This window comes from Dendrobates tinctorius, unplaced genomic scaffold, assembly GCF_039654945.1.
Source record: "Dendrobates tinctorius isolate UK_male_01 unplaced genomic scaffold, ASM3965494v1 ptg000070l, whole genome shotgun sequence".
Lineage (NCBI taxonomy): Eukaryota > Metazoa > Chordata > Amphibia > Anura > Dendrobatidae > Dendrobates > Dendrobates tinctorius.
Window position 1 is genome coordinate 38,682,364 of NW_027361738.1, and position 27,597 is coordinate 38,709,960.

The window sequence follows — 27,597 nt, forward strand, 5'->3', positions numbered from 1 at the left end:
ATGCTGAGTAAGCATCTCATCTCTGAGATCGTCTCCAGCACCGTCAGTCTAGTCTCCGATCACTCAGCAGTGACACTTGTAAATAATGTGGGCTATAAATCATCTCTTGGTCATCAGGAGGCTGGTGAGTAAGGTGTCCAATACTCACACAGTATACATTGGGCCTGTAACGCGTCTTCACACAGTGGCTGCTATATGTCCCCTCCCCTCTTGGCATATGTAGGGAGGGCTTCTGGATAACAACATGCCCAATCCTTTTTGTCATTGCTGGCAAAAGCTGCCACTGGAGGGTTAACTTTTTCAACATATTTTTTTAACATTTTTTCCCATCTGAAAAAAAAAAATCACTTTGACTCAGCCAGTTCAGCATTGTGCTTGCTTTAAAGGGAATGTCAGTAGGTGCAACCCTCCTAAGCCGTTTACATGGACATGTAAGTCATAGGAAGCTGAATAAAATGATACCTTGATATCTGTGAGCCGATGTCTTATTCCAGAGAAATCCATGTTTTTCTTATATGTAAATGAGCTGTTTAGATCTACAGGCTAGACACAGATGTCACCTAGACTCCACCTTCAAAGCATAATTGAAATAATAGGTGGCGTTACCATGGTGAGACACGTAGCTCAGACTGTCAGACATTACATGTCTCACCCTGGTAATGCCTCCTCTCATTTATAATACACCTCTGAAGGTGGAGTTCTGCCTATACAGTAGATCTTAACAGCTCATTTACATATTCCAGAGAAATCTTCGTTTTTCTTATTAAGACATCAAATCACAGATATGAAGGTACCATGTTATCCATATTCCTATGACCTGCATGTCCATATAGATGGCTCAGGAGGGTTGCTCCTGCTGAGAGACTCCCTTTAAGGACTACTTGTCAATCTATTTTTTGTGGTCATCTCAAATAGATTTTATTCTATATGACATCACCAGCAAACACTACCCGTCATCTTACAATTACCCGGAAATGTTGGTTGACTCCTGAAGACATCAGTGTAATCACAAGATAGAATTGGGGTACCGGGAACAAGATGATGAGAAAACTACCTTTACTGATCATCCTACACTCCCTGACAGAAGTTATGTCGCTTATCCATGTTATGTAAATAAAAGCTTATAACCGGACGTTAAATTCATCCATTGGTTGCATAAATTATTCTTTTGAAAGCTGAAACCCTCCGAAATGTGGTTTAGGTTAAGAAAATAAATTGGCATCAATGCAGAAATAGTGATCATTTAATGGACACAGAATGGTCAGATTTTGGCAAGACAAAAGTTTTGTCGCCTACAGAAAGTAATGTGATATTCAAACAAATAATTAGCTTAAAATACAAATATATGTTGCATAACATTGGTGAATGAAGTTGTGGTGCTATTAGAGTCATATTTAATATTTTGTGTGACTTCCATGAGCTTGAAGGACTGCATCCATGTGGTTCAACAATGATTCATACAATTTATTAATGAAGTCTTCAGGAATAGCAAAGAATGCAGTCTTCCATGCCTCCCAGAGTCATCTAGATTCTTTGGTTTTGTCTTCCAAGCTTCTTCTTTCTTCCTACCCCAAACATGCTCAATGATGTTCGTGCCTTGTGACTGGGCTGGCCAGTCCTTGAGCACCTTGATCTTTTTTGCCTGGAGGAACTTTGTTGTAGAGATGGATGTATGAGATGGAGCACCACCCTGCTGCAGAATTTGAACCCTTTCATGATTTTGAATATAAGAGGTAGCTAATACTTTTTGATATTTTAGGCTATTGATATTGCCATCCACCTTGCAAATGTTTCGCACACCCCCATACTGAATGTATCCCCAGACCATGATCTTTCCACCACCAAATTTAACTGTTTTCTGGGTGTATTTTCGATCCATACGGGCTCCAATAGGTCTCCTGCAGTATTTGCGGCAGCTGTGGTGTAATTCTACCGAAGATTCATCAGAGAAATCCACCTTCTGCCACTTTTCCAGCGCCCACCTGTTTAGCAGGCTGTGGGACTTTGCAAATGCCACATGGTTTTTTATTCGCCTTTTGTTTAGTACTGGCTTCTGGGCACTGATTCGACCATGGAGGCCATTTCGACAGAATCCTACAAACTGTTCTAGATGACACAGGGACTTGAGGTGACCAGGCCTGTTGGAGCTCTGCTGCAGTGGAAGAGAGGCTTGCTTTGGATTTTCTAACCAACAAATGTTCCTCCTGAGCAGTTGTCTTGCGGGGTCTGCCAGACCTGGGCTTGTCAGACACATCTCCAGTCTCTTTGAATCTTTTTTTAATTCTTTGTACTTGATGCTAAGACACATTAAAGGTGCCAGCCACCTCTGCAGTGGATCTGGTCTCCAGCCTCTTGATAATCCAGGCTTTGGTCGCAGGGTGGATTTTTGGCATGTTGTCAGAGCTCAAGTGAAGGTCTGGGGTGCTGGGTTTCTTTTTATACACACCCACTAATTAACCGATCATTTACTGAGCACAGGTGAGGATGTAAACTAGGATTGGGTGCATTATATGACCAGGCGACAAAACTTTTGTCTGCCCAAAATCTGACCATTCTGTGTCCATTAAATGATCACTATTTCTGCATGGATGCCAATTTATTTTCTTAACCTAAACCGCATTTCGGAGGGTTTCAGCTTTCAAAAGAATAATTTATACAACCAATGGATAAATTTAACGTCAGGTTATAAGCTTTTATTTACATAACATGGATAAGCGACATAACTTCTGTCAGGGAGTGTAGTGAGAAATCATAGAACTATAGGATGTTGAGTTGGAAGGGAGCTCCAGGGTCACCGTGTCCGACCCCCGCTCAATGCAGGATTCACTAAATCATCCCAGACAGATGTCTGTCCAGCCTCTGTTTGATGACTTCCACTGAAGCACATCTTGGCACCCCTCATGACAGCCTGTTCCACTCACTGATCACCCTCACTGTCAAATAGTTTTTTCTAATATATAATCTGTGTCTGATGGACAGTTTCCATTTTAATTTCTTTAAATTCATAAGCTTGTGCTATGAGAAAATAAAAAAGTCATAGTTACTCACTCCCCGCAGATCCAGAGACATCTTTCTGCCCCTGCCCCCTTTGAGGACATGCTGCAACGATGGTGTCAAGTCTACAAAGCATGTGCCGGCTGCAAATAATCCTTGGGACTGACGTCACTGCTGAGAACAGAGATTGGCTGCAGTGATCATGTGCTCACTAGCCTTATTGTCATCACTGCAGCTTGTCAGATAAAAACCTGGAGCAGTGGCAGGGAGGCAGTGCTGGACCAGTGGATGGTAACGGTGAATGTACTAGTTTTCTCTATGGATATGCAACATTTTTAAATGCAACCTGAACATACCGCACAACTCAACCTTCACCTGGACTATAAGGTGCACGTTTTAGGGAGAAGTCTGAGAGATAAATGGGTCACAGGTTTGCAAGCTATGTCCTGTAAAATGGAGCCAGTTGGTTTTATTTTTGGTAATTTTACAATGTGCACCCGATGAAGTGACAGGTGGGCATCAGACTGACCGGTGAGTGTAGGCTAGAGATGAGCAACGTTCATTTCCTCCTGGCAGCGGGGCTCTTTGTGCACGGTGTCAAGTGAACCCCGTGGTATACAGCCAGCATCGGCCTCAAACATGTCTGTGGGTTGCCATGGCAGCTGCCGCCATCTTGGTGCTCCTATGAGGCCACTGCGATACTGGTATGGCGCAGACGATCACTGGTTCTAGTGGCGTGAACGAAGTAAAAACAATAATGTAAAAATATCATAATAAGTTGGGATTGCCCATTTTTGTCAGATCAAGACTATAAATATTAAACATATTCGATATCGCCACAAAAGGCAGAACTATCCGGATAGAACAGGAATTACCCACCAAAGAGAAAAGAAAAAGCAGAATGCCTGATTATTGGTAGCTGCACCTCCCCCAAACGTGCAGTAAATGGTCAGAGTGTGACCTCCCCTCCCCCAGCAGAGAGAGTCTGGGTAGCATGGCTCCCACCGGACGCCCCTGACGGAGGTGAGCGCTCCGGGCTATTCCTGGCTGCGGCCCGGTCAGCGGGCGCCAGGTCAGTGCCCTGGAGGGACATGGCGGAATTTTCACGTCCTCTCTCCCCATGCACTGCGCGTTGCCGCCGTCCGGGCGCGCCCCCGAGCCTCCTTGTTTTGGTTTCTTCCTTCCTGCAGCGCCGGGAAGGTGTCTGTGGTGTGTCCGCTACGTCATATGGGCAGCCCGCCGCTGATTGGCTGCCGGCGCCTCACCAGACACGCATGTTGTTTTCGGTGAGTACAGCTGCGGCCGCCTCCTCCTCTGCTCGTCAGTGTGGGCGGGGGAGCGGGGCACAGGAGGACGGCGGCGGCGGTACCTGCGGGGGCGGGGGCTCTTCACAGCTGCACGGACAGCCGGTCTCACGTATTTATAGCGGAGACGGAGGGAGAAGGAGCAGGAAACGGCGGGAGAAAAGGGAAAAGTGGCCACAGCTGGAGAGAGGCGGCCGCTGACTGACACCCGCACTGTACCCTGCTGCTAGGTGAGGCGGGCGGCAGCCAGGGAGGAGGCGGGAACGGTGGGCGCCGGGTGTGGGGGGCACTGAGCTTATACTGGTGGGTGCCGGGTGTGGGGGGCACTGAGCTTATACTGGCGGGTGTGGGGGGCACTGAGCTTATACTGGCGGGTGTGGGGGGCACTGAGCTTATACTGGTGGGTGTGGGGGGCACTGAGCTTATACTGGTGGGTGTGGGGGGCACTGAGCTTATACTGGTGGGTGTGGGGGGCACTGAGCTTATACTGGTGGGTGTGGGGGGCACTGAGCTTATACTGGTGGGTGTGGGGGGCACTGAGCTTATACTGGTGGGTGTGGGGGGCACTGACCATATGCTGGTGGGCACTGGATGTTAGTGGTGACAGTAATGATGGGCACTGTCAGAGGTAACACAGGGTGACATGGGTCTAGTTAGTGGTGGGCACTGACCCCTATACAGGTGGGCACTCGATGTGATTAATTTTGGGCACAAATGTTGTTGTTCTGGATAGAGGTGACTACTGGCCATGATGCCAGTAGTGGTGGGCACAAAGACCCCAGCAGTTTGGCACAAGATGTGATGTCATGTCAATGCTGGGCACCAGTGCTGCCCATAGCAGAGGTGGCTGTAAGTGTTTCTGCCAGTTTAGTTTGACAATTGCTCATATAAAACTGGTGACCAGTAATAATGCTGTCTGTGGTGGGCACTGTTGCCTGTAGTGGTAGTAAGTCAGGATGCCAGTAGAAATGGGCACAGGATATAAGTAACAGCAATAGTGAGAGGTAGATGTGCTGTCATGGGTGTTAGTAATTGTGGGCACATGTACTATGCCAGCAGTAGTGAGTCTTTGTGGTTGTCTCTGCAGTCAGTGGATGGAAGGTTTATAGTTTTCTCCAGCTTCTGTAGTTGTGGCAAGGAAGCTGTGTAATGCGAGCGGTGGGCACCATATGGTGGTGACTTATTGGTCTCTGCAGTGTGTGGCATAAAGCTTAGTAGTAGTTGGATTTTACCTCTGCCACATGCAGCCTGGCCTGATGAGGGGCATAGAAGAGAGAGAGGGAAAAAAAAAAGGGTCTATTAGATGCTGCCAGCTATGTGAGTGATCAGCTGGCACGGCAGACATGCGGGCACGTCCTGTGTTGTACTCTCAGCACTGGTTCAGGTTGTGGATTCAGCACAGCCTTTTAGTGAAGGGCTTTATTACCGTCTGTTGCCATTAAAGGAAGTCACTGAAGAGTCATGTTCACGTAGCACTTCCTGCTCTTCCACGACATGCCCATCGTGTCTGGTCATTGGCTGATGTGCTGTGACTGGTGCATGGGTCATGGCCAGGGTCACATAGAATCATAGAATCATAGAATCGTAGAGTTGGAAGGGACCTCCTGGGCCATCTGGTCCAACCCCCTGCTCAAAGCAGGATTCGCTAAATCATCCCAGTCAGATGTCTGTCCAGCCTCTGTTTGAAGACTTCCATTGAAGGAGAACTCACCACTTCTCGTGGCAGCCTGTTCCACTCATTGATCACTCTAACTGTCAAAAAGTTTTTTCTAATATCTAATCTGTGTCTCTTCCCATTCAGTTTCATCCCATTGCTTCTAGTCTTTCCTTGTGCAAATGAGAATAAAGTTGATCCTTCTACAATGTGACAGCCCTTTAGATATTTGTAGACAGCTATTAAGTCTCCTCTCAGTCTTCTCTTTTGCAAACTAAACATTCCCAAATCCTGCAACCTTTCCTCATAAGACAGGGTTTGCAGACCGGTCACCATTCTGGTCGCTCTTTTCTGAACTTGCTCCAGTTTGTTGATGTCTTTTTTAAAATGTGGTGCCCAAAACTGGACACAATATTCCAGATGAGGTCTGACCAAAGAGGAGTAGAGGGAAATAATGACTTCACGTGATCTAGACTGTATGCTTCTGTTAATACATCCTAGAATTGCATTTGCCTTTTTTGCTGCTGCATCACACTGTTGACTCATATTCAGTCTGTGATCTATTAGTATACCCAAGTCTTTTTCACATGTGCTGTCACTTAGCCCTATTCCTCCCATTCTATATATGCTTTTTTCATTTTTATTGCCCAGATGTAGTACTTTGCATTTCTCCCTGTTAAAAACCATTCTGTTAGTTGCTGCCCACTTCTCCAGTTTATTTAAATCTTTTTGAATCCTCTCTCTCTCTTCTCTAGTATTAGCTATCCCTCCTAGCTTTGTGTCATCAGCAAATTTAATCAGTTTACCCTCAATTCCTTCATCTAAATCGTTGATAAAGATGTTGAACAATACAGGGCCCAGGACAGAGCCCTGTGGTACCCCACTTGAGACATTCTTCCAACTGGATGTGCAGCCATTTACGACCACTCTTTGGGTCCGATCACTAAGCCAGTTATGAATCCACCTAACAGTTGCCTTGTCCATTCCATACTTAGTCATTTTTTCAATAAGGATTGTATGAGAGACTTTGTCAAATGCTTTGCTGAAGTCAAGATATACTATATCTACAGCATTTCCTTGATCCACCCAATCAGTGATACCGTCATAGAAGGAAATTAAGTTAGTCTGACATGACTTATTAGTTACAAACCCATGCTGACTCTGTTTAATCACTTCATTCTTATCCAGGTATTGACATACATGTTGTTTAATAATTTGTTCAAAGATCTTTCCTGGTATAGAAGTCAGACTCACCGGCCTATAGTTGCCTGGGTCCACCTTCTTCCCCTTTTTGAAGATAGGAACAACATTTGCTCTTCTCCAGTCTTCTGGCACTTCTCCTGTTCTCCAAGAATTTTCAAAGATTATGGAGAGGGGTTCAAAAATTTCTTCTGCTATCTCCTTCAGTACTCTGGGGTGTAATTCATCTGGACCTGGAGACTTGAATTCATTTAGGTTAGCTAAGTGTTTCCTCACTATCTTTCTGTTTATAGATATCCTGGATTCTTCTATTCCCTTAATAGGACAGTGAATAACAGTTGATGTTGCATTTCCTTTCTGAGAGAAAACAGATGCAAAATAGGAATTTAAAAGTTCAGCCTTCTCAACATCCTGTCTTACCATTTCATCATTTTCATCCTGTAAAAATCCTATAGCATCTTTGACTTTTCTTTTACTTTTGACATATCCCCAAAATCCTTTATTATTGCTTTTGACATCTCTTGCAAGCCTCAGTTCATTTTCAGCTTTAGCTAATCTGATTTGTGCCCTGCAGGTTCTGCAGACAGCATTATATTCTTCTTTAGATATGGCTCCCTCTTTCCATTTTATAAACATTTTTTTCTTCCTTTTTAGCATGTGCTTAAGTTCTGTGTTCATCCATCCTGGTTTCCTTAAATGCTTCCTATTCTTCCCTCTTTTCGGAATTGTTAACAACTGTGCTTTGAGAATTTCATTTTTCAAGATTTCCCATCCTTCCTGGACATTTTTGTCTTTAAGGATATCCAGCCATTGGATCCCTCCAATTCTCTTTCTGAATCCCTTAAAATCTGCCTTTCTGAAATCTAACCTTGACGTCTGAGTCTTCACAGGTCTTCCACCTCTAGTAATCCAAAATTCTAAAATAGCATGGTCGCTACCTCCTAGGGTCCCAGCCACTTTTACCTCCTCAACCATTTCCTCCCTGTTTATAAGGATTAGATCCAAGGTAGCAGTTCCCCTTGTTTTCTCCCTTACCTTTTGGAAGATAAAGTTGTCAGCAAGAGAGGATAAGAATTTCCTTGACCTGTTAGTTTTGCCTGAGAGAGATTCCCAACAAATGTCTGGATAGTTGAAATCTCCCATGACAACTATGTCATATTTTTTGGAGAACTTGGCCATCTGATGCATAAAGAGTTCATCTATATCTTCGGCTTGCACAGGCGGCCTGTAGTAAATGCCTACAATGGTGTCCTTTCCATTGTTCTGTCCTTGTATTCTTACCCAAACAGTTTCCACAGAACTCCCAGTCTCTGAAGCTTCAATCTCTGTGCAGATATACGCGTTTCGAACATACAATGCGACACCCCCTCCTCGTTTATCAAGTCTGTTTCTTGCAAATAAGTTGTATCCTTCTAGTCTTGTATTCCAATCATGTGTATTGTCCCACCAAGTTTCAGTGATTCCAATTACATCATATTTCTGTTCCTGTGTTAGTAGTTCCAATTCTCCTTGTTTGTTGCCCATGCTTTGTGCATTAGTATAGAAACATTTTAGTTTGTGATTGGTTTCTCTTTCTCCAATATTTTTATTAATTAGATTCTTTCGTCTTTGTTCTTCCTTTCCACTTCTAATAGCAGAGTTCTCAATAGCATTTGTCAGGTGTATGGCTTTTTCTGGTCTTTTGCTTCCCTTCCCATGTTGTTCTAGTTTAAAGCTCTCCTTACAAGTGTAGCAAGGCGACTTCCAAATACATGCTTTCCAGTCTTCGTAAGGTGCACCCCATCTCTAGCAAGTAGTCCATCGTATAAGTAGTTCACTCCGTGATCCAGAAATCCAAATCGTTGCTGACGGCACCATCGACGTAGCCAGTTGTTCACCTGCAGAATCTTATTCCACCTCCTTGTTCCATGGCCATCCACTGGGAGGATGGAAGAGAAGACCACCTGCGCTCCCAGTTCTTTCACTTTCTTGCCTAAGTCTTCAAAGTCTCTGCAGATGATTTCCAGGTCGTTTCTTGCGGTGTCATTTGTCCCCACATGTAGTAGCAGGAATGGGTAGTCATCTGTAGGTCTGAAGAGTCCTGATATCCTGTCAGACACATCTTTAATTTTTGCACCTGGAAGACAGCACATTTCTCTTGTAGTTATATCCGGTCTGCAGATAGCGGCCTCTGTTCCTCTCAGCAGGGAATCCCCCATGACCACCACTCTCCGTTTCTTCTTCACAACATTTTTCTTTCTCCATCCAGGAGGACTCTGAGGGCGTACAAGGTTGCTGTTTGTTGGCAAAGTCTTATCCTGATGTATTTCTTCATCGTTTTCCTGCGTGAGAGCCTGGTACTGGTTCCTGAGCAGTATGGGTGCTGACTGCCTCCTGATCCTCCTGCTTCTCTGGGTCACATGTCTCCATTCCTCTGTTTCTTCAGGTGCAATATTATTCTCATTTACTAATCTGGGATTACAATTCTTCCTCAATCTCCTTTGCAGATAAATCTTAATAAACAAATGCCAAGACTCGAGGAGCACTGCTGGAGTTGCTCTTACACCAGAAGTATAGACAAGGATAGCAAGAAGTTGAGCACTTGGCTGACACGGAGAGCAGGAGAAGCCATGTCCTCACTCAACTCCCTCCTCAGCCTGGCGTACAGCACCCTAGCCAGCACCCAGGGCCGCAGCCTGATCCAGAGGAGCCTGGTCCTCTTCACTGTGGGTGCCTTTCTAGCTCTAGTGCTTAATCTTCTCCAGATTCAGAGGAATGTGACATTGTTTCCTGAAGAAGTAATTGCTACCATCTTCTCTTCAGCCTGGTGGGTCCCTCCTTGTTGTGGCACAGCAGCTGGTAAGTGTCACAGCCCTGCCGCTTCTTAACTATTGCTCTGTCTGGTGGACCCTGTGATTATGTGTCTGTGTAATAGTTGTGGAACTACAAGCGTCAGCGTTATTTTATTTCTTACTGAATATTAGGTTTTTTCCAGAAGTTGTATGCACCAGATGGTGTTGACCCCCCAAACACTGGATTTTATAATATCTGAATTTACATTAGTGCAGAGGTGGAAAACTTTGTATTTCCGTGCCTACAAACTGGTAACCATGCAATCCACTACCAAAAAGCTGAGTTTACAAATTACGTAAATTGACTCTTCTGGAAAGCTTGACCCAACAGCTTTAACACCTTCCTGACATCAGACGTACTATCTCGTCCATGGGTCCCGGGCCCCTATGCCCATGGACGGGATAGTACGTCTACCGCGATCAGTGGCGCCCACGTGGTGAGCGCCGCTGATCGCGGCTGGGTGTCAGCTGATTATCACAGCTGACACCCGGCACTATGTGTCAGGGGCGGTCATGGACCGCCCCCGACACGTTAACCCCTTGCATACCGCGATCAAACATGATCGCGGTGTACCGGGGGTTAAAGGGGAAGCATCGGCAGGGAGGGGGCTCCCTCCGTGCTTCCCAGAGCCCCCCACGGCAGCGCAATGTGCAGCGCTGCTGCTGAGGTCTCTTTCCCTACAGGCCCCCGGATCCAAGATGGCGACGGGGGCCTGTAGGGAGCTGACTTCCTCAGTGCCTGCAAAGCGCAGACATGAGGAAGTCTGCAGAACTGCCTGTGACAGATTGCTGATCTGTCACAGTGATGTGACAGATCAGCGATCTGTCACAGGACAGTGATGTCCCACCTGGGACTATGTAATAAAGTTAAAAAAAAGTGTTAAAATAATTTTTAAAAAATCGCCAAATTAGAGGGGGGAAAAAAAAATATTCCCCCAATAAATCCATTTTTTTTAAATAAAAAAAAAAAAAACAATAAAAGTAAACATATTGGGTATCGCCGTGTCCGTAAGGACCTGCCCTATAAAACTGTCCCATTAGTTAACCCCTTTAGCGAACCCCTTAAAAAATAAATAATTTTTTGCTTGTTTTTTTTATCATACCGCCAAACAAAGTGCAATAACGCGCGATCAAAAAGATGCATATAAATAGCCATGGTACCGCTGAAAATGTCATCTTGTCCCGCAAAAAACAAGCCGCCATACAGCATCGTCAGCGAAAAAATAAAGTTATAGCTCGCAGAATAAAGCGATGCAAAAATAATTTTTTATATAAAATAGTTTTCATTGCATAAAACCGACAAAACAAAAAAAGACCTAAATGAGGTATCGCTGTAACCGTACTGACCCGAAGAATAAAACCGCTTTATCAATTTTACCGCACGCGGAACGGTGTAAACGCACCCCCGCAAAAGATATTCATGAAATGCTGGTTTTTGTTCATTCTGCGTCCCAAAAATCAGAATAAAAAGCGATCAAAAATGTCACGTTCCCGAAAATGGCACCAATAAAAACGTCAACTCGTCCCGCAAAAAATAAGACCTCACATGACTCGGTGGGCCAAAATATGGAAAAATTATAGCTCTCAATATGTGGTGATGCAAAAACTATTTTTACAATAAAAAGCGTCTTTTAGCGTGCGACAGCCGCCAAAAATAGTACATCAAACCCCCCCCCTTAGTAAGGGAAAAATAATAAAATTAAAAGAAAATGTATTTATTTCCATTTTCCCGTTAGGGCTAGGGCTGAGGTTGGAGTTAGAATTGGGGGGGGTTTCCACTGTTTGGGCACATCAGGGGCTCTCCAAATGCAACATGGCGTCTGATCTCAATTCCAGCCAATTCTGAGTTGAAAAAGTCAAAGGCTGTGTGCACACACTGCGGATTTTGCTGCGGTTCCGCAGCGGTTTTGGCCGCTGCGGACCCGCAGCAGTTTTTGCTGCGGTGTACAGTACCATGATTCCCTATGGGAATCAAAAACCGCAGTGCAGACGGTGCGGAATTTTCCGCGCGGATTATCTGCGGTTTTCAATCCGCAGAAAGAATTGACATGTCAATTCTTTCTGCGGATTCTCCTGCGGTTTGCCATCTCCTCCATTGAGGAGATTAATAACCGCAGAGCAATCCGCAGGTAAAACCGCAGGTCTTTTGACCTGCGGTTTCACCTGCGGATTTTACAAAATCCGCGCGGATGAATCCGCACATAATCCGCAGCGTGTGCACACAGCCAAATGGTGCTCCTTCCCTTCCAAGCTCTGCCATGCGCCCAAACAGTGTTTTACCCCCACATGTAGGGTATCAGCCTACTCAGGACAAATTGCAAAACAATTTTTGGGGTCCAATTTCCCCTGTTACCGTTAGGAAAATAAAAAATTGGGGGCAAAAATATCATTTTTGTGGAAAAAAATGATTTTTTTTTTTTATTTTCACGCCCGGGCATTATAAACTTCTGTGAAGCACTTGGGGGTTCAAAGTGCTAACCACACATCTAGATAAGTTCCTGAGGGGGTCTAGTTTCCAAAATGGGGTCGTTTGTGGGGGGTTTCCACTGTTTAGGTACATTAGGGGCTCTCCAAAGACAACATGACACCCGTAGACCATTCCATCAAAGTCTGCATTCCAAAACGTCACTACTTCCCTTCCGAGCCCTGACATGTGCCCATACAGTAGTTTTCTCCCACATATAGGGTATCAGCGTACTCAGGACAAATTGAACAACAACTTTTGGGGTCCAATTTCTCCTTACCCTTGGGAAAATAAAAAAAAAATTGGTGACTAAAAGATCATGTTTGTGGGGAAAAAATAAGAATTATTTATTTTCACGCCCGGGCGTTATAAACTTCTGTGAAGCACTGGAGGGGTCAAAGTGCTCACCACACATCTAGATAAGTTCCTTGGTGGTCTAGTTTCCAAAATGGTGCCATTTGTGGGGGTTTCCACTGTTTTGGTACATCAGGCGCTTTCCAAACGCGACATGGTGTCCGATCTCAATTCCAGCCAAAAACGTCAAATGGCGCTGCTTCCCTTCCGAGCTCTGCCATGCGCCCAAATAGTGGTTTACCCCCACATGTGGGGTATCAGCTTACTCAGGACAAATTGCACAATACCTTTTTAGGGCCCTGTTACCCTTGGAAAAATAAGAATTGAGGGTGAAAAGATCATTTTTGTAGAAAAAAATGATTTTTTTTAATTGTACGGCTGTATGTTATAAACTTCTATGAAGCCCTTGGGGGTTCCAAGTTCTCACCACATATCTAGATAAGTTCCTTGGGGGGTCTAGTTTCCAAAATGGGGTGACTTGTGGGGGGTTTCCACTGTTTAGGTACATCAGGGGCTCTCCAAACGTGACATGGCGTCCGATCTGAATTCCAGCCAATTTTGCATTGAAAAAGTCAAACGGCGCTCCTTCCCTTCTGAGCTCTGCCATGCGCCGAAACAGTGGTTCCCCCCCAACATATCAGGTATCAGCGTACTCAGGACAAATTGCACAACAACTTTTGCAGTCCAATTTGTCCTGTTACCCTTGGTAAAATAAAAAAAAATTGGACCTGAAGTATTTTTTTTTTTTTTTTTTTTTTGTGGAAAAAAGTTAGGTTTTTTTTTTTTTATTCAAAAAATTCCTGTGACGCACCTAAAGGGTTAATAAACGTCTTGAATGTGGTTTTGAGCACCTTAAGGGGTGCAGTTTTTAGAATGGTGTCACTTTTGGGTTTTTTCTATCATACCCTCAAAGTGGCTTCAAAAAAGTTTTTTGTGTGCCGTATCTGTGATTTAACCCCTTCACGACCTTTGACGCCACATAGGCGTCATGAAAAGTCGTGTCAGAACGACCCATGACGTCTATGTGGCGTCATGACTTTAAAGCCCCCCTGCGGGTCGGGTGACCTAGGTCACTGAAAAGTCACCCGACCCGCAGATACAGGGGGCGTGGCTTCGCCCCCACGTGGCTACGATCGCTCTGATTGGCTGTTTCACTTTTAACAGCCAATCAGAGCGATAGTAATATTTCATCAATGAAAATTGATGAAATATTACAATCCAGCCATGGTCGATGCTGCTGTAGCATCGGACATGGCTGGAGACACCGATTCCACCCCCCCCCCCCCGCAACTGAATGACAGCGGCGATCTGCCGCCGCTGTCATCATCTGCCCCCCCCTGTCGCTCCCGGTGTCCGGCGGGTCTGGTTCATGGGCGCCGCCATCTTAGAAAATGGCGGGCGCATGCGCAGTGCGCCCGCCCGAATCTGCCGGCTGCAGATTCCATTCTTTCATTTTGATCACTCTCACAGTGATCAAAATGAAAGAAAAAGTAAATAAACCCCCACGATTATCACCCCCATAGGTAGGCAGAACTAATAAAATAAAGAAAATATTTTTATTTTTCCGTTGGGGTTGAAAAGAGGGTTGGGGTTGGAATTAGGGTTGTGGTTAGGGGTGTGTTGGGGTTAGGGTTGGAGTTAGAATTGAGGGGTTTCCACTGTTTAGGCACATCAGGGGGTCGCCAAACGCGACATGGTGCAACCATTGATTCCAGCCAATTTTGCGTTCAAAAAGTCAAACGGTGCTCCCTCCCTTCCAAGCCCTGACGTGTGCCCAAACAGTGGTTTACCCCAACATATGAGGTATCAGCGTACTCAGGAAAAATTGCACAACAACTTTTGGGGACTAATTTCTCGTGTTACCCTTGGGAAAATAAATTGGGGGCTAAAAAATTATTTTTGTGGAAAAAAATGATTTTTTTCATTTTCATGTCTCTGCATTATAAACTTCTGTGAAGCACTTGGGGGGGGGGGGGGGGGTTCAAAGTGCTCACAACACATCTTGCATACGTTCCTTGGAAGGTCTAGTTTCCAAAATGGGGTCACTTGTGGGGGGTTTCCACTGTTTAGTCACATCAGGGGCTCTGCAAACGTAATGACGACTGCAGACTATTCCATCAAAGTCTGCATTTCAAAACGTCACTACTTCCATTCCGAGCCTTGACGTGTGCCCAAACAATGGTTTCCCCCCCCCACATATGGGGTACCAGCGTACTCAGGACAAACTGGACAACAACTTTTGGGGTCCAATTTCTCCTGTTACCCTTGTGAAAAAAAAATTGCGTGCTAAAATTCTTTTTTTTTTTTGAGGGAAAAAAATGATTTTTTATTTTCACTACTCTGCATTATAAACTTCTGTGAATCACCTGGGGGTTCAAAGTGCTCACTATGCATCTAGGTAAGTTCCTTAGGGGGTCTAGTTTCCAAAATGGGGTCATTTGTGGGGGAGCTCCAAAGTTTAGGCACACGGGCTCTCCAAACACGACATGGTGTCCGCTAACGATTGGAGCTAATTTTCATTTCAAAAAGTCAAATGGCGCTCATTCCCTTCTGCGCCCTGCCGTGCACCCAAACAGTGCCCCCCCCCACATATGGGGTACCAGCATACTCAGGACAAACTGGACAACAACTTTTGGGGTCCAATTTCTCCTGTTACCCTTGTGAAAATAAAAAATAGCGTGCTAAAAAAATCATTTTTGAGGAAAAAAAATGATTTTTTATTTTCACTGCTCTATGTTATAAACTTTTGTGAAGCACTTGGGGGTTCAAAGTGCTCACTACACATCTAGATAAGTTCCTTAAGGGGTCTAGTTTCCAAAATGGTGTCACTTGTGGGGGAGCTCCAATGTTTAGGCACACCGGGGCTCTCCAAACGCGACATGGTGTCCGATAACGATTGGAGCGAATTTTCCATTCAAAAAGTCAAATGGCGCTCCTTCCCTTCCGGGCCCTGCCGTGCGCCCAAACAGTGGTTTTTGACCACATATGAGGTATCGGTGTACTCAGGGGAAATTGCCCAAAAAATTTTAGGATCCATTTTATCCTGTTGCCCATGTGAAAATGAAGAAATTGATGCTGAAAGAAAATTTTGGTTGGAAAAATTAAAATGTCCTTTTTTTCCTTCCATGTTGCTTTAGTTCCTGTGAAACACCTAAAGGGTTAATAATCTTCTTGAATGTAGTTTTGAGTAGCTTGAGGGGTGCAGTTTTTAGAATGGTGTCACTTTTGGGTATTTTCTGCCATATAGACCCCTCAAAGTGACTTCAAATGTGAGGTGGTCCCTAAAAAAAAAAAAAAAAAAAAAAATGGTTTTGTAAATTTTGTTGTAAAAATGAGAAATCACTGGTCAACTTTTAACCCTTATAACTTCCTAACAAAAAAATATTTTGCTTCCAAAATTGTGCTGATGTAAAGTAGACATGTGGGAAATGTTATTTAGTAACTATTTTGTGTCACATAACTCTAGTTTAACAGAATAAAAATTCAAAATTTGAAAATTTTCGCCAAATTTCTGATTTTTTTTCACAAATAAACGCAAAAATTATCGATCTAAATTTACCACTAACATGAAGCCTAATATGTCACGAAAAAACAATCTCAGAATCGCTAGGATGCGTTGAAGCGTTCCAGAGTTATTACCTCATAAAGGGACACTGGTCAGAATTGCAAAAAATGGCCAGGGTCATGAAGGGGTTAAGGGCATAAAAAATTCAAAGTTGGAAAATTGCGAAATTTTTGCCAAATTTCCATTTTTATTTTTTATTTTTTTTTTTTTTTCACAAATAAACGCAAGTTATTTGAATGAAGTTTTACCACTATCATGAAGTACAAAATGTCACAAGAAAACAATGTCAGAATCACCAGGATCCATAGAAGCGTTCCAGAGTTATGACCTCATAAAGGTACAGTGGTCAGAATTGTAAAATTTGGCCCGGTCATGAACGTGCAAACCACCCTTGGGGGTGAAGGGGTTAAATGTATGTGGACTTCCAAAATTTCGCCACCCTTGGCATAGGTCAGGAGGGCTTATGATTAACAACATGCCCAATCCTTGCAGGTAAAAGCAGGTGCTGGGAGAGTTATTGTTTTCTTTTATATCTTCTTTCAGCCACTTTTCCCATCTGAAACAATCAGCCAGTTCTTTCATGCATTGTACTTGCATTAAAGGGAATCTCAGTGGGGGCTACCTTCCTAAGCCATCTATATAGCTGAATGGAATGATACCTTAATATCTCAATGCAGTGTTTTATTCCACGGGAATCGCATTACCAGTATGAGACATGTAATGGCTGACAGTCTGTTCTCCTGATCTACAGGTCTCACAATGGTAACACCTTTTAATTGGAAATAATCTCAGGAGGCAGATTCTATGGGAGATCTATGTCCGGCCCATAGATCTTAACAGCTCATTTACCTATTAATAAAAATGTGGATTTCTCTGCCATAAAACATCAGATCACAGATATCAATGTATTTTATTCCTCTTCTTATGACCTATATGCCCATATAGATGATTTGGGATGGTGGAGCATACTGACAAATTCCCTTCTAGGTCCATGCACATAAGAGGAAAAAACACTGTTTTCATGAAATTCATGCAAACATCTAATGTGTATGAAGGCCTCCAGAATCTTCTCCAAAAGATGTCATGGGGGGGCAGAATGATTGAGGTGGTTACGTTTTAACACCCAACTTTCTCCCCAGAGAAGCTTCTGCCAGAAATGCCTGATTGCATCTTGTTCCCTCTTCTTATGGGTGGAGTGGGGAGAGGCGGCTGATTTGCCTAACAGTCATTAAAGGTCTCTGGGACCCTGTAGGCTAAGTTCATTCTTGATCTTACAGGGGCAGTTCACTTTGGACAGTCCATATTATTCTTTAGGGACCTTTCACACAGGCTGACTGGGCGGATGTACAACCATTGCACAAGTTAGTAGAGCGTTGATCCATTTTTGCCTTATCAGTGCTTGATGTCAGAAAATATGCCCAAGTAAAATGCCTTTTTTTAGAAGTATTCCTTGACCATAGTAAGATGACATTATTGTTCAGGTTTGGGACAAATCTGAAGTCACTACACGAGACCACATTTAAGGATAGTGGCAGGTGCGAGTGGGCGATCATGTGACCCATGTGTACAATTCACTAACCAACTAGATATGTTCAGTCTCAAAGTGAGATGAGAGAAGGATGAGTCACGTGACAGCCCACTCGCCCCAGCAATACCAGGGGGGGGAAGAACACGGGAAAACATGCAGTCACAACTTGACAGTCTGCTAGGATTTCTTCCCTCCCCCAGCAGTCAGCTGTAATATGTGAGAAACCAGACAGGAAGAGTTCAATTTCTCGATGGCACCACCACATGAATGGTGGAATTAAAGGGGTTGACTGAACATGGGAGAAAAGTCTGCAGACTGTCAAGTTGTGACTGCATGTTTTCCCGTGTTCTTCCCCCCCCCCCCCCCCCCCCCCCCTGGTATTGCTGGGGCGAGTGGGCTGTCACGTGACTCATCCTTCTCTCATCTCACTTTGAGACTGAACATATCTAGTTGGTTAGTGAATTGTACACATGGGTCACATGATCGCCCACGCGCACCTGCCACTATCCTTAAATGCTGTCTCGTGTAGTGACTTCAGATTTGTCCCAAACCTGAACAACCCCTTTAAGTATTGAAAATGGGATGATCTCTCCGCTACGAGCCATACCTTGTATGGTCTGTGTTTATGTTGCTGTATGCATCTGTGGTGGCTGATATCCTATGGGGCTTCCTCCTCTCTGCAGAGTTGTTAAATTGTTTCACTGCGGATTGTCTCGTTACATTATGTAATGTGCTAGAATCGCCTGAAAATGAATGTTTTGTTCTTTTATGGAATAAAGGGACTAGAACGGCTTCTCCCTCCCTGCACACATCTGCCTGGCAAGGTCTAGATAGCACAGGAAATGTTGTAAGCTCCTCGTCCTGTGATTGGTGGCCTCCTAAACTGGTGAGCTGCCGGCCCTAACCCCATTGGCGTTCCCATGTAACACGCCACTGCTCCAGACGAAAATAAGGAAGTGATCAACATTCACAAGGAACGAGCCATAAATCATCTCCAGATGGCAGGGGCAAATAAGGAGAGCTGAACGCTGTTATACAGCTGGGCCTAAAATATACATCTTTTCTCCACTTACACAACATATGTAAGCCCCTATAAGAGAAATGCAAAGTATCTTTATCTCCTAATTAAGTTTACCTACATGGTAATTAACGTTTGTTATATTGCACCATTATATTCCATGTTGCTGTACAAAGACTATTGTAAAAATGACTCCAGCTACATACACTGAACATATGAGCTCACAGTCTAAGAAGTATGGAAAATGGCACGCTACTATTTATGGGATAATGGACACCAAAGATCTCAATAATTGGGTGGCATCCGCTGCCATCTCCTGTTTTGTGGTTCTTGTGCCCATATAACTGATGTTCCCTCTGGAAGTAGATTGGCTTATTTATATCTTCTGTTTAATGCTCTTTATTATATATATATTCTAATAATAATCTCTTGTGCTGTTGTCTTCCAGCTGTCGTTGGCCTTCTTTATCCCTGCATTGACAGCCACCTTGGAGAACCTCACAAGTTCAAGAGAGAATGGGCCAGTGTCATGAGATGTATAGCAGTATTTGTTGGCATCAATCACGCTAGTGCTGTATCCTTCCGCCTGAATGTTACAACCAGTGCTGCCTTTTTACTGGTGGCTTTATGATCTGCAATGTGTTGTAAGGCATGTGTATGGCCATATTATGGTGCAGCCCTGTACAGCACTATAGTAGGGCACCTTAACTGTGGCTCCATATGCTTTTGACTTTTTTAGGTCTTGATTTCTAGCATACTCCTTTAGGTTACATGTAAGAAAACCAGGGCTGTGGTGTCGGTAAGCCACAGTTGCGACTCCGACTCCTGGATTTTATCAGACTCCGACTCCTTCATAAATGGCCAATTCATAACCACAAATTTACTGTTGTAAAATATTAAACATCGTGCTTATTCAGTTTCTCACCATCATATAAGTAATCAGACCACTTAGAGCAAAAACTACATTTATTAGAATACAATTAGAATATATCAAATAACTTTTATGAACTTTTCTAAACTGTAAGTAAATATGCAATGAACACTTTTATGCAGTTAATAAGAAGAAATCTATAAATTTGTCCTCAGAAAAAGTATTGCCTCTGTCAGATCCTCCTTCATGGATGCCCTCAAATCTGATCTAATTATTTTGAGAGCAGAGAACAACCTCTCTACACTAACTTGTGTTGGTGGCAAAGCAGTAACCACTCGGGCAACATCTCTGACTATGTCAGGATACAGAGGAATCGCTTGTTGCACTGTTATTTTTGATGAAGGGTCAAATTTCTCAATTTCTTTTAGTGCACATGAAAAATTCTGCTGAAATGTACTGGCTGTGTTCCTTGATGGGGATGACTCTTCTATGCGGGAACGCTTTGCACGGTCCTTGTGATCCAAATATTTTTCGAAATTAAATTCTTCATCAGTTGATGATGAGGGTGAAGATGTGGCAGGACGACCAAATTCTTCTTGTTCCTCCTGACTGTTCTGCAACCCTTTCATCCTTACTGCTATTTCAAACAGAGCTTCTTTTCCTTTACTTAGCTGTTGATCTAGAAGAATCCGATGCATTGGGTCTACATAAACAGCTGCCAAAAGAATGTTATTTTGTAATAGTAGCTCCTCTCTCCGTTTCATTGATGTAGCAATGCCACTTGCAATTAACCCTCCTCTTTGGGACAGGCGAAACATCAGGTTCTTCCACTCCTTTAAGAAAATACCTGGAGTTAAGTACTCTGCTTGTAATTTTTTAGTCACTGTAAATGGGTGCTCTAGCAATTTTTCCAGCTCGGTCACCTGATTCAACTGACTTTCATTTAGCGTCAGTTGAGGGTTAGCCATGTCTACAAGAAAGGTTTTCAGTTCAACCAAGCGCTGAATCATTAAGTACTGCCCCATCGTGTGGCTTGATCAATAATTGCCCCTTTTCCAGCACGTCTCTTCAAAATTGAGTCAACTTTAGGGGTTCTGGCAACAGTAGCCAATTTTCTCACCTTGCCAATCAGTGCAGCAGCATGTCCTTCTTGCAGACTGTCTCTTATAGCCAGCTGTAGCGTATGCACAACACAGCGCATGTGATGAATGAAAGAACATATTGACACAGTTTCAACAAGATCATCTAAACTATCATGTTGCTGTTCATCTGAAGCAACTTCAGTTTGCTCCTCAGTTACAATACTGTGTTCCTCTATTTCAAACATTTGTGTCTGTGGACCCAGAATGTTCTAGCTGCTGGTCACCATCATTACTCTCATTCATTAGCTTAATAGTACTTATCATATTTGAAGCATTGTCAGTTACGACAGAAAGAACTTGCTCTTTTTTAAGTTCATAGTCTTGCAGAACCTTTTCCACCAAGACCTGGAGAAACTCACTGGTGTGATGAGCTTTGGTGTCTTTTACTGCCAATGTCTTGGTAACTATTTCATTTTTGTCACAAACAAATCGGACATTGATGGCAAAATAGTTCACTCTGTGACGTGTGCAGGCATCCATTTTAAGAAACAGAAAGCGTCCCTTGAGAGTTTTTTTTTTTTTTTAAGTTCTTCCTTTTGTTTAAAAGCTTCTTCGATTACTAATTTTCTAATACTCTCTCTCCAGAGAAACACCAAGCTTGCGGGCCATTTCCCCATTCAGACACATAAAAGCTGGTCGTGAAAATAATGAAATAGACACACTATCCTTTACAACAAGCTCTATGATCTGTTTTTTAAATGTATCTACAGTCATTGTCACAGTAACTTTGTCACTGACAAAATATCTTGCAACTGATGGCTGCAAAGTTCTCTGCTCCTTTGTTTGGCTGGAAGAGCTGGGCACTGGTTCATTGGTTTGGATGCAGTCTCTCTCATCCACTGCTTTCAGTACTTCTGGATGAAAGCGCTGTAAATGTCTCTTTAGATTAGAAGCTCTGGTAGGAGCATTTTTATCTTTGCCTGAATATGCACTCATCTTGGCTTCACAGCATTTGTTTTCGTCTGGATCATTTGTCATACACTGACAGACATAATGTTTTCTATCTTGAGTGATGGTGAAATGTTCAAATACAGCTGATTTAATGTGATGCTTCTTTGACATTCTCAGGTTTTTAATTCTGCATTCACAATCCAAATGACAACTGTTTTTCCTAAAAACAATTGTACAAAATTATTGCCAGGTCGTACAACTGATATAGTGGTCAGTAATACTGTTGTTATTCCTCATGTACTCACAGTTAACTGATGCAAAGTTTGTTGAAAGGATAATACTTCTTACAGTCTTCCTCTTTTGAGTAGCAGGCAGCTGTGAGATGCTTGGAAGACGCACACCTAGTATGATCTAGTCTAGAGGAGGAGCTTTACTACTAAGAATTTGCAACACCTTTTCACTTTCAGTTTCATACATTGTAAGTAGGGGGGTTGGGGCAGCATGAGGTTAACCAAGTATAAGATTAGATAAGGGCAGTGGAGAACAGTGACACACAAGAAGTAAGAAATGTCTCTATCTCCAGCAGAACGGCTTATCACTGTTGTTCATAGTTTGATAGAACATATATATTTGAGTAACATTTATAAAATTCATATGAAAGTTCAATTATGAAATATTAATACATTTTTTTTTTTTTTTTTTTTAAAGCTGGAGTCGGTACATTTCTACCGACTCCAACCAAAACTAACTCCGACTCCACAGCCCTGAAGAAAACTGCTTTGGATGGAGGTCTAAGTGTCATGTCTTGTAGGACTCCATGTGCTGCAATAGTCTCCATGCCATGTATGAGATATTTGGATCAGAAAGAGGTTTACCATTACCAATGGTATTGGTGCTAATTGATTACGCCCTCCAGCAGCCATGTCACTACTCTCTGGCCGCTGGATGTGAACCCTGAAAACCACTCTACTATACCTAGTCGGCCTGGTGCGAAGGTGCAATTACTTCAAGCTACAGCAATAATGTTGCATTAGACCTGTTAATCAAGAGGAGGTAGGAGGCAGTACTCAGGTCTTTCATCCAGTGGCCACAGATTATTGATCACTCAGTGGGCTGGGTCTTGCACCAATTGCATTTATCGATCAATGTTTTGTGTTCATTATTTCCATGGAATCCAAGCTCTTGTGAAAGCCTCCGGTTATTTAAGGGTGTAAATGTAATCGTACACTGTGCGACTACTTCTGTTCTGTTCCTTAACTTCAGTCTTTCAATCAGAAACTAGATTTTGCTAATAACGTTCAGCTGTCCCTGACGCTGGCAGCCTTGTCGTTGGGCCTGTGGTGGACGTTTGATCGTTCCCGTAGTGGCCTGGGACTTGGGATTACAATAGCCTTTCTTGCAACACTCATCACACAATTCTTGGTCTATAATGGAGTATACCAGTAAGTTGCATGTTTTTTGTTTCTGAGGGGTAAAAATTTACAAACCTAATGGGTTTTTCCAGCTCTGCCGGTCGGTTTCCCCAGCTTAAATGATGCTGTCATCCCAACATGTGACCAAGCAGGCATTTACTGCCATCGGCAGTGATCTCGGTAATGTCTGCAGGCCCCATCCTAGCTGGAGGTGGGTAAACAGACCAGCTGGTGACCAGGGGAGGGATGGCATGGGAGTGTCAGGCGATTGGTGAGGGAAATATTACTTGTTTTTGAGGGCTTTCATTTTTTTCACCTTATCAGCTGTTTTAAATCTTTTTTTAATGGACTGGGAAACCACATATACTCTGTCTACGGCAGGGGTCTTAAAATAAAGCTGGTTCCTGAGTCACTTAAAGAAATTTAAAAAAAAAAAAGTAAATGGTGTCACATTGAAATGCCCATCATTAAATACAGTATGATGGCCCCACAGCTCCATTTATACAGTGTAATGCCCCCCAGCACATGCTCCCTCTGGCCTTGTGTGGAGATCCTCTCTGGTGGGTACCAGCAGCACAAGGCGTTGTGTGAGTCATTCACCAGACGTGGCCATGAACAGCGTGCGGAACATCTCCTGTTTTGAGATATGGCACCTGACACATTTAAAGACAGTGCTGGCCCAGTTAGCCTATGGCTGCTAGGTGCTAAGATTATTCCAGGGCTGAATGCTTGAGACCCCTGGTCTATAGAGTCTATGGAACTAGAAAAAAACACCAAGTCTGCTTCTTTCCCAGAAACAGTGCCACTCTTGTCTACATGTTATGTTTGGTATTTCAGTTCAGCTTTGCCTCTTTCAAGTAAAGAAGGTGGAGTGCTAGAAACGGTACCACTGATTCTCAAGCCACCCTTGAGATTCTACTGTACAAGTTAATGGGTATTCCCATCTCCAAGATCCTATCCCAGTAAGTAGTAGGTGTATAATATTAGCATATTCTTCCAATTAGAAATTTTTTTTTATTTTTCTTATTCACTGTCTCCTTCCCCATGTGCAGGCACTGCAGGACCTTGGGTATCCATGATTACGACCACTGATATAGTGACAGTTACCTTGTTGCTAGTAGTCGTGACCATGGATATCTGTCACTATATCAGTGGCCGTAATCATGGATACCTGCACATGAGGAAAGGGACATGGCGAATCTGAAAAACTACACTAAATTTCTAATTGGAAGTATATGCTAATATTACAGCTACTACTTATTGGGATAGGAGATTGGAATAACCTTTAAGTCCATTCAACGTGTATGATCTGATGAAACGGGCTTTACTTCTAAATTAAAATAAGCTCTTCTACTAGTCATCAACTATTTGTGCTGGACAACTATGGTGGCAAAGTTTTTAGCAGATTGTTTCCTACTAGAAATCTGAGAGAAAATGGTGGTAAAACTGAATGCTCCTTACTCGCCTTGCGTGAAACAGTGTTTGTTTTTTCATGTTCTTAACTCTTGTTTTGCTTTCTTTTAGGTACACCTCCCCAGACTTCCTCTATATTCGATCCTGGCTGCCGTGCATATTCTTTTCTGGTGGGGTGACTGTTGGAAATATAGGAAGGCAGCTAGCCATGGTAATTTTTTTTTTTTATTTAAATATATTTGAAAAGTAGAAAATTAAAATGCTCTTTACTCGGTCCCTGGGTCCAGCGCTGCATCTCAGCCGTTGCTCCCAGTTGTCTGATATTTTCTGCAGTGCTGATGTCACGTTAATATCGCTGACTTGCCCAAGTTGATCTCACTGATTAGCCGCAGCGCTGGCAACATATCAGACATCTGGAGCAGTGGCGGAGACTAAAGGGGGTTTTACACTAAGCAATATCGCTAAAACGTCACTGGTTTTGTGACGTTATAGCGATATTGCTAGCGATATCGCTATGTGTGATACTTACCAACGACCGGCTCCCCCGCTGTCCATCGCTGATCGCGCGAGAATGTCCGGCTCCATTTCTCGTCGGGAGCTTCCTGCTGAGACTTCCTGCTGTGACGTCCAGCGACGCGTGGAGGCGGGCGGGAGGACGCAGGATCGCTGTGTGTGAATGGTAAGTATCGTGCGCTGCGTCGCTGCTGCATCGCTGTGAGATCTTTCTGTATGAAAGCTCACTAGCGATCATTTAGCGATGCACCAGCGATCCTGACCGGGTCGGATCGCTGGTTGGATCGCTGGTGCATCGCTAAATGTAAAAGGGCCTTTAGGATAGGTGAGGAAACAGCAGGGCTTTTTTTTATTTTTTTTGTTTTTTAATGTTCAACTGTCAAATTAGTGCAAGTAACATTGTTCCCGTGCACAGCATGTACCAACTAGTCTAGTATTAAGTATATACTGTATCTGTTTACGTTTTGTTTTTTTGAGGTTTTTGCTTTAATTTTTGTTTTTTATTGCAGGGTCCTACAGAAAAAGCACACTCAGACTAGATGCCTCAACATGCCCCCCATACATGTACTAAGAGAAGAACAGCACTCATTCAAGAAAAACTTGCACTATGTTACTGAGTAACTCGCAAACTTTTCATCTGCAAAACGCATTAATGTGAAGGCTGTCTCTTCATAATTTGGTTAGTACGTTATACCTTGTGCAGAATCTAGCCCTTTGGATTATTGCCACATCAGACTACTCCTATACACAGCGGAACTGAGATGAGAGGAGAAATGATGGCCCGGTATTACATCTGTTCGTCCATGATTGCAGCAGATTTTTCTGTCTCTTTAGTGGTAGGCTTTCAGATGTTTTCTGCATGATGTAAAAGGCTGGATGCCGGCTTTAAGTATCAGTGTTACAATTTCATTCTGAGAAGCTGAAGAGGACATGTCTGTTATGGAGTCTTGCCATAACCTCTGGAAGTCATGATGGATGCAAGGAGAAAAGAAGAAAAATAAGATAACGTGAATAGGAGTGCATTATTTATCTACAATGGAAAATAAGGCTGTGGGGGGAAATGGTGGTATAGACAATGCCGAACATGTGGAAGCCATCGATCTGACAAGGAGGCTGTTGGCTTTTACTTAATGCTTGATAGACAGCCAAGAATTTACTTCTTTGCAAATTAAATTACATATTCTAGAAGTGAACTTCTTGGTTCGCTGCCCAATGAATAGTAAGTTTTGGTGGGCACTAGAAGTTAGAATATTTTCCATTTTGGGCTGATAGTGAGTGATTTTTTTAGTCCAATGACTGGATCACGTTAGGCGCTTTTGGGAGGTGACTGCATACGTAGAGATCCTTGGTTGTCATCTTCTGACTAATCTCACAAAGATTTATGGTTAGATGTGATCTTTGAGCCATTTTAAACAGGTTTTCCAGGACAAGAATATTGATCTTTGATCCCATCAGATCAATGGGTATCCATCCCTTGCTATCCTGGCCAATCAGCTGGCCACAGCACTCCAGCAAGAGCAGCCTTCTGTGTATTGTCTACCATGCACAGCTCCATGCACCTTACAGTGGCTATTCCTGGTATTGCAGTTTTGTTCTATTCACTTAAGCGTAGCTGTCATTTACATTTTTATTGCATAAATCAATAGTACATATATAAAATAAGCAACGTTGTAATATCTTATCAGATGCATCTGCTTTCTCCTCCTCCTGGACTGAGCTTTCACTCAAGTGATGGTTAAAATCTGTATTCAGTGAAGGACTTTCCGATTATTGAGATGTCAGTTGGTGCTTATAAAGTTCTATGGAGAGAGGAACTAGAGACAGACATTCTACTGCAGGTTACACTTTAAATTATACTGAGCTGCAGTACCAGGCATGGCCACCACAAGTGGTCTGGTGCTGTGCCCATCCCTTCAACCAGCTGATTGGCTCCTGATTCTATGGATAGACCATCGATATTGTAGTCACAGAAAACCCATCTAAACTGATGACCCTGTACATGCAAATACGACCAGCAATGACTGTATTCCAAGGGCAGCAGATGTAAGCAAATTGACAAACGTTTACCTTCTAAATGTGTAATTTATCATCCTGGAAGAAGAACCTGCTACTTTTTTTATTTTTTTCCTGTCTTGCAGCCTTATTAATATTTGCAGTCTGTGATTGCCTTGTAAAAAGAAAAGTGCATTTGTCACTTCATTAAACTTGTGGTGTTTTCATTCTTCTATAGTATTTGTGAGTACAGAGAATTCACCATCGCATCAAATGACCTGTACTTTATGGTGATTTTACAGCAATCCGTCAGTTTACAAAGTGCAATGTGTTAAAAAAAAAAATAACTTAAAGGGAATCTCTCTGATCGAGGTGGTAGTGTTACAATTAATATTGCACAATTTTTTTTAGACTTGTAGGTGCCCTTTTTATAGGGACGGTGGTATCTTGCA

General features: G+C 43.2%; 1 protein-coding gene and 1 long non-coding RNA gene across 3 annotated transcripts; one reads left to right on the forward strand and one right to left on the reverse strand.

Moving 5' to 3' along the window:
* Positions 1 to 3,425: 3,425 nt before the first annotated feature.
* On the reverse strand, positions 3,426 to 4,309 carry LOC141095537 (uncharacterized). Its single transcript, XR_012233417.1, has 2 exons — positions 3,874 to 4,309; positions 3,426 to 3,722 (listed from the first exon to the last, which is right to left on the reverse strand). It is a non-coding gene; the product is annotated as an uncharacterized lncRNA (long non-coding RNA).
* INSIG1 (insulin induced gene 1) lies at positions 4,254 to 27,375 on the forward strand. 2 transcript variants are annotated; one of them, XM_073581579.1, is made up of 6 exons: positions 4,254 to 4,280; positions 9,639 to 9,990; positions 19,361 to 19,485; positions 23,091 to 23,257; positions 24,752 to 24,851; positions 25,663 to 27,375. In XM_073581579.1, exons 1-6 carry the CDS (start codon positions 4,269 to 4,271, stop codon positions 25,690 to 25,692), a joined length of 786 nt encoding a protein of 261 aa, XP_073437680.1. In that variant the 5' UTR covers positions 4,254 to 4,268; the 3' UTR covers positions 25,693 to 27,375. The 2 variants fall into 2 exon arrangements, with proteins under 2 accessions (XP_073437680.1, XP_073437681.1); XM_073581580.1 differs by lacking the exon at positions 4,254 to 4,280 and adding an exon at positions 4,363 to 4,528.
* The last annotated feature ends 222 nt before the right edge of the window (positions 27,376 to 27,597 follow it).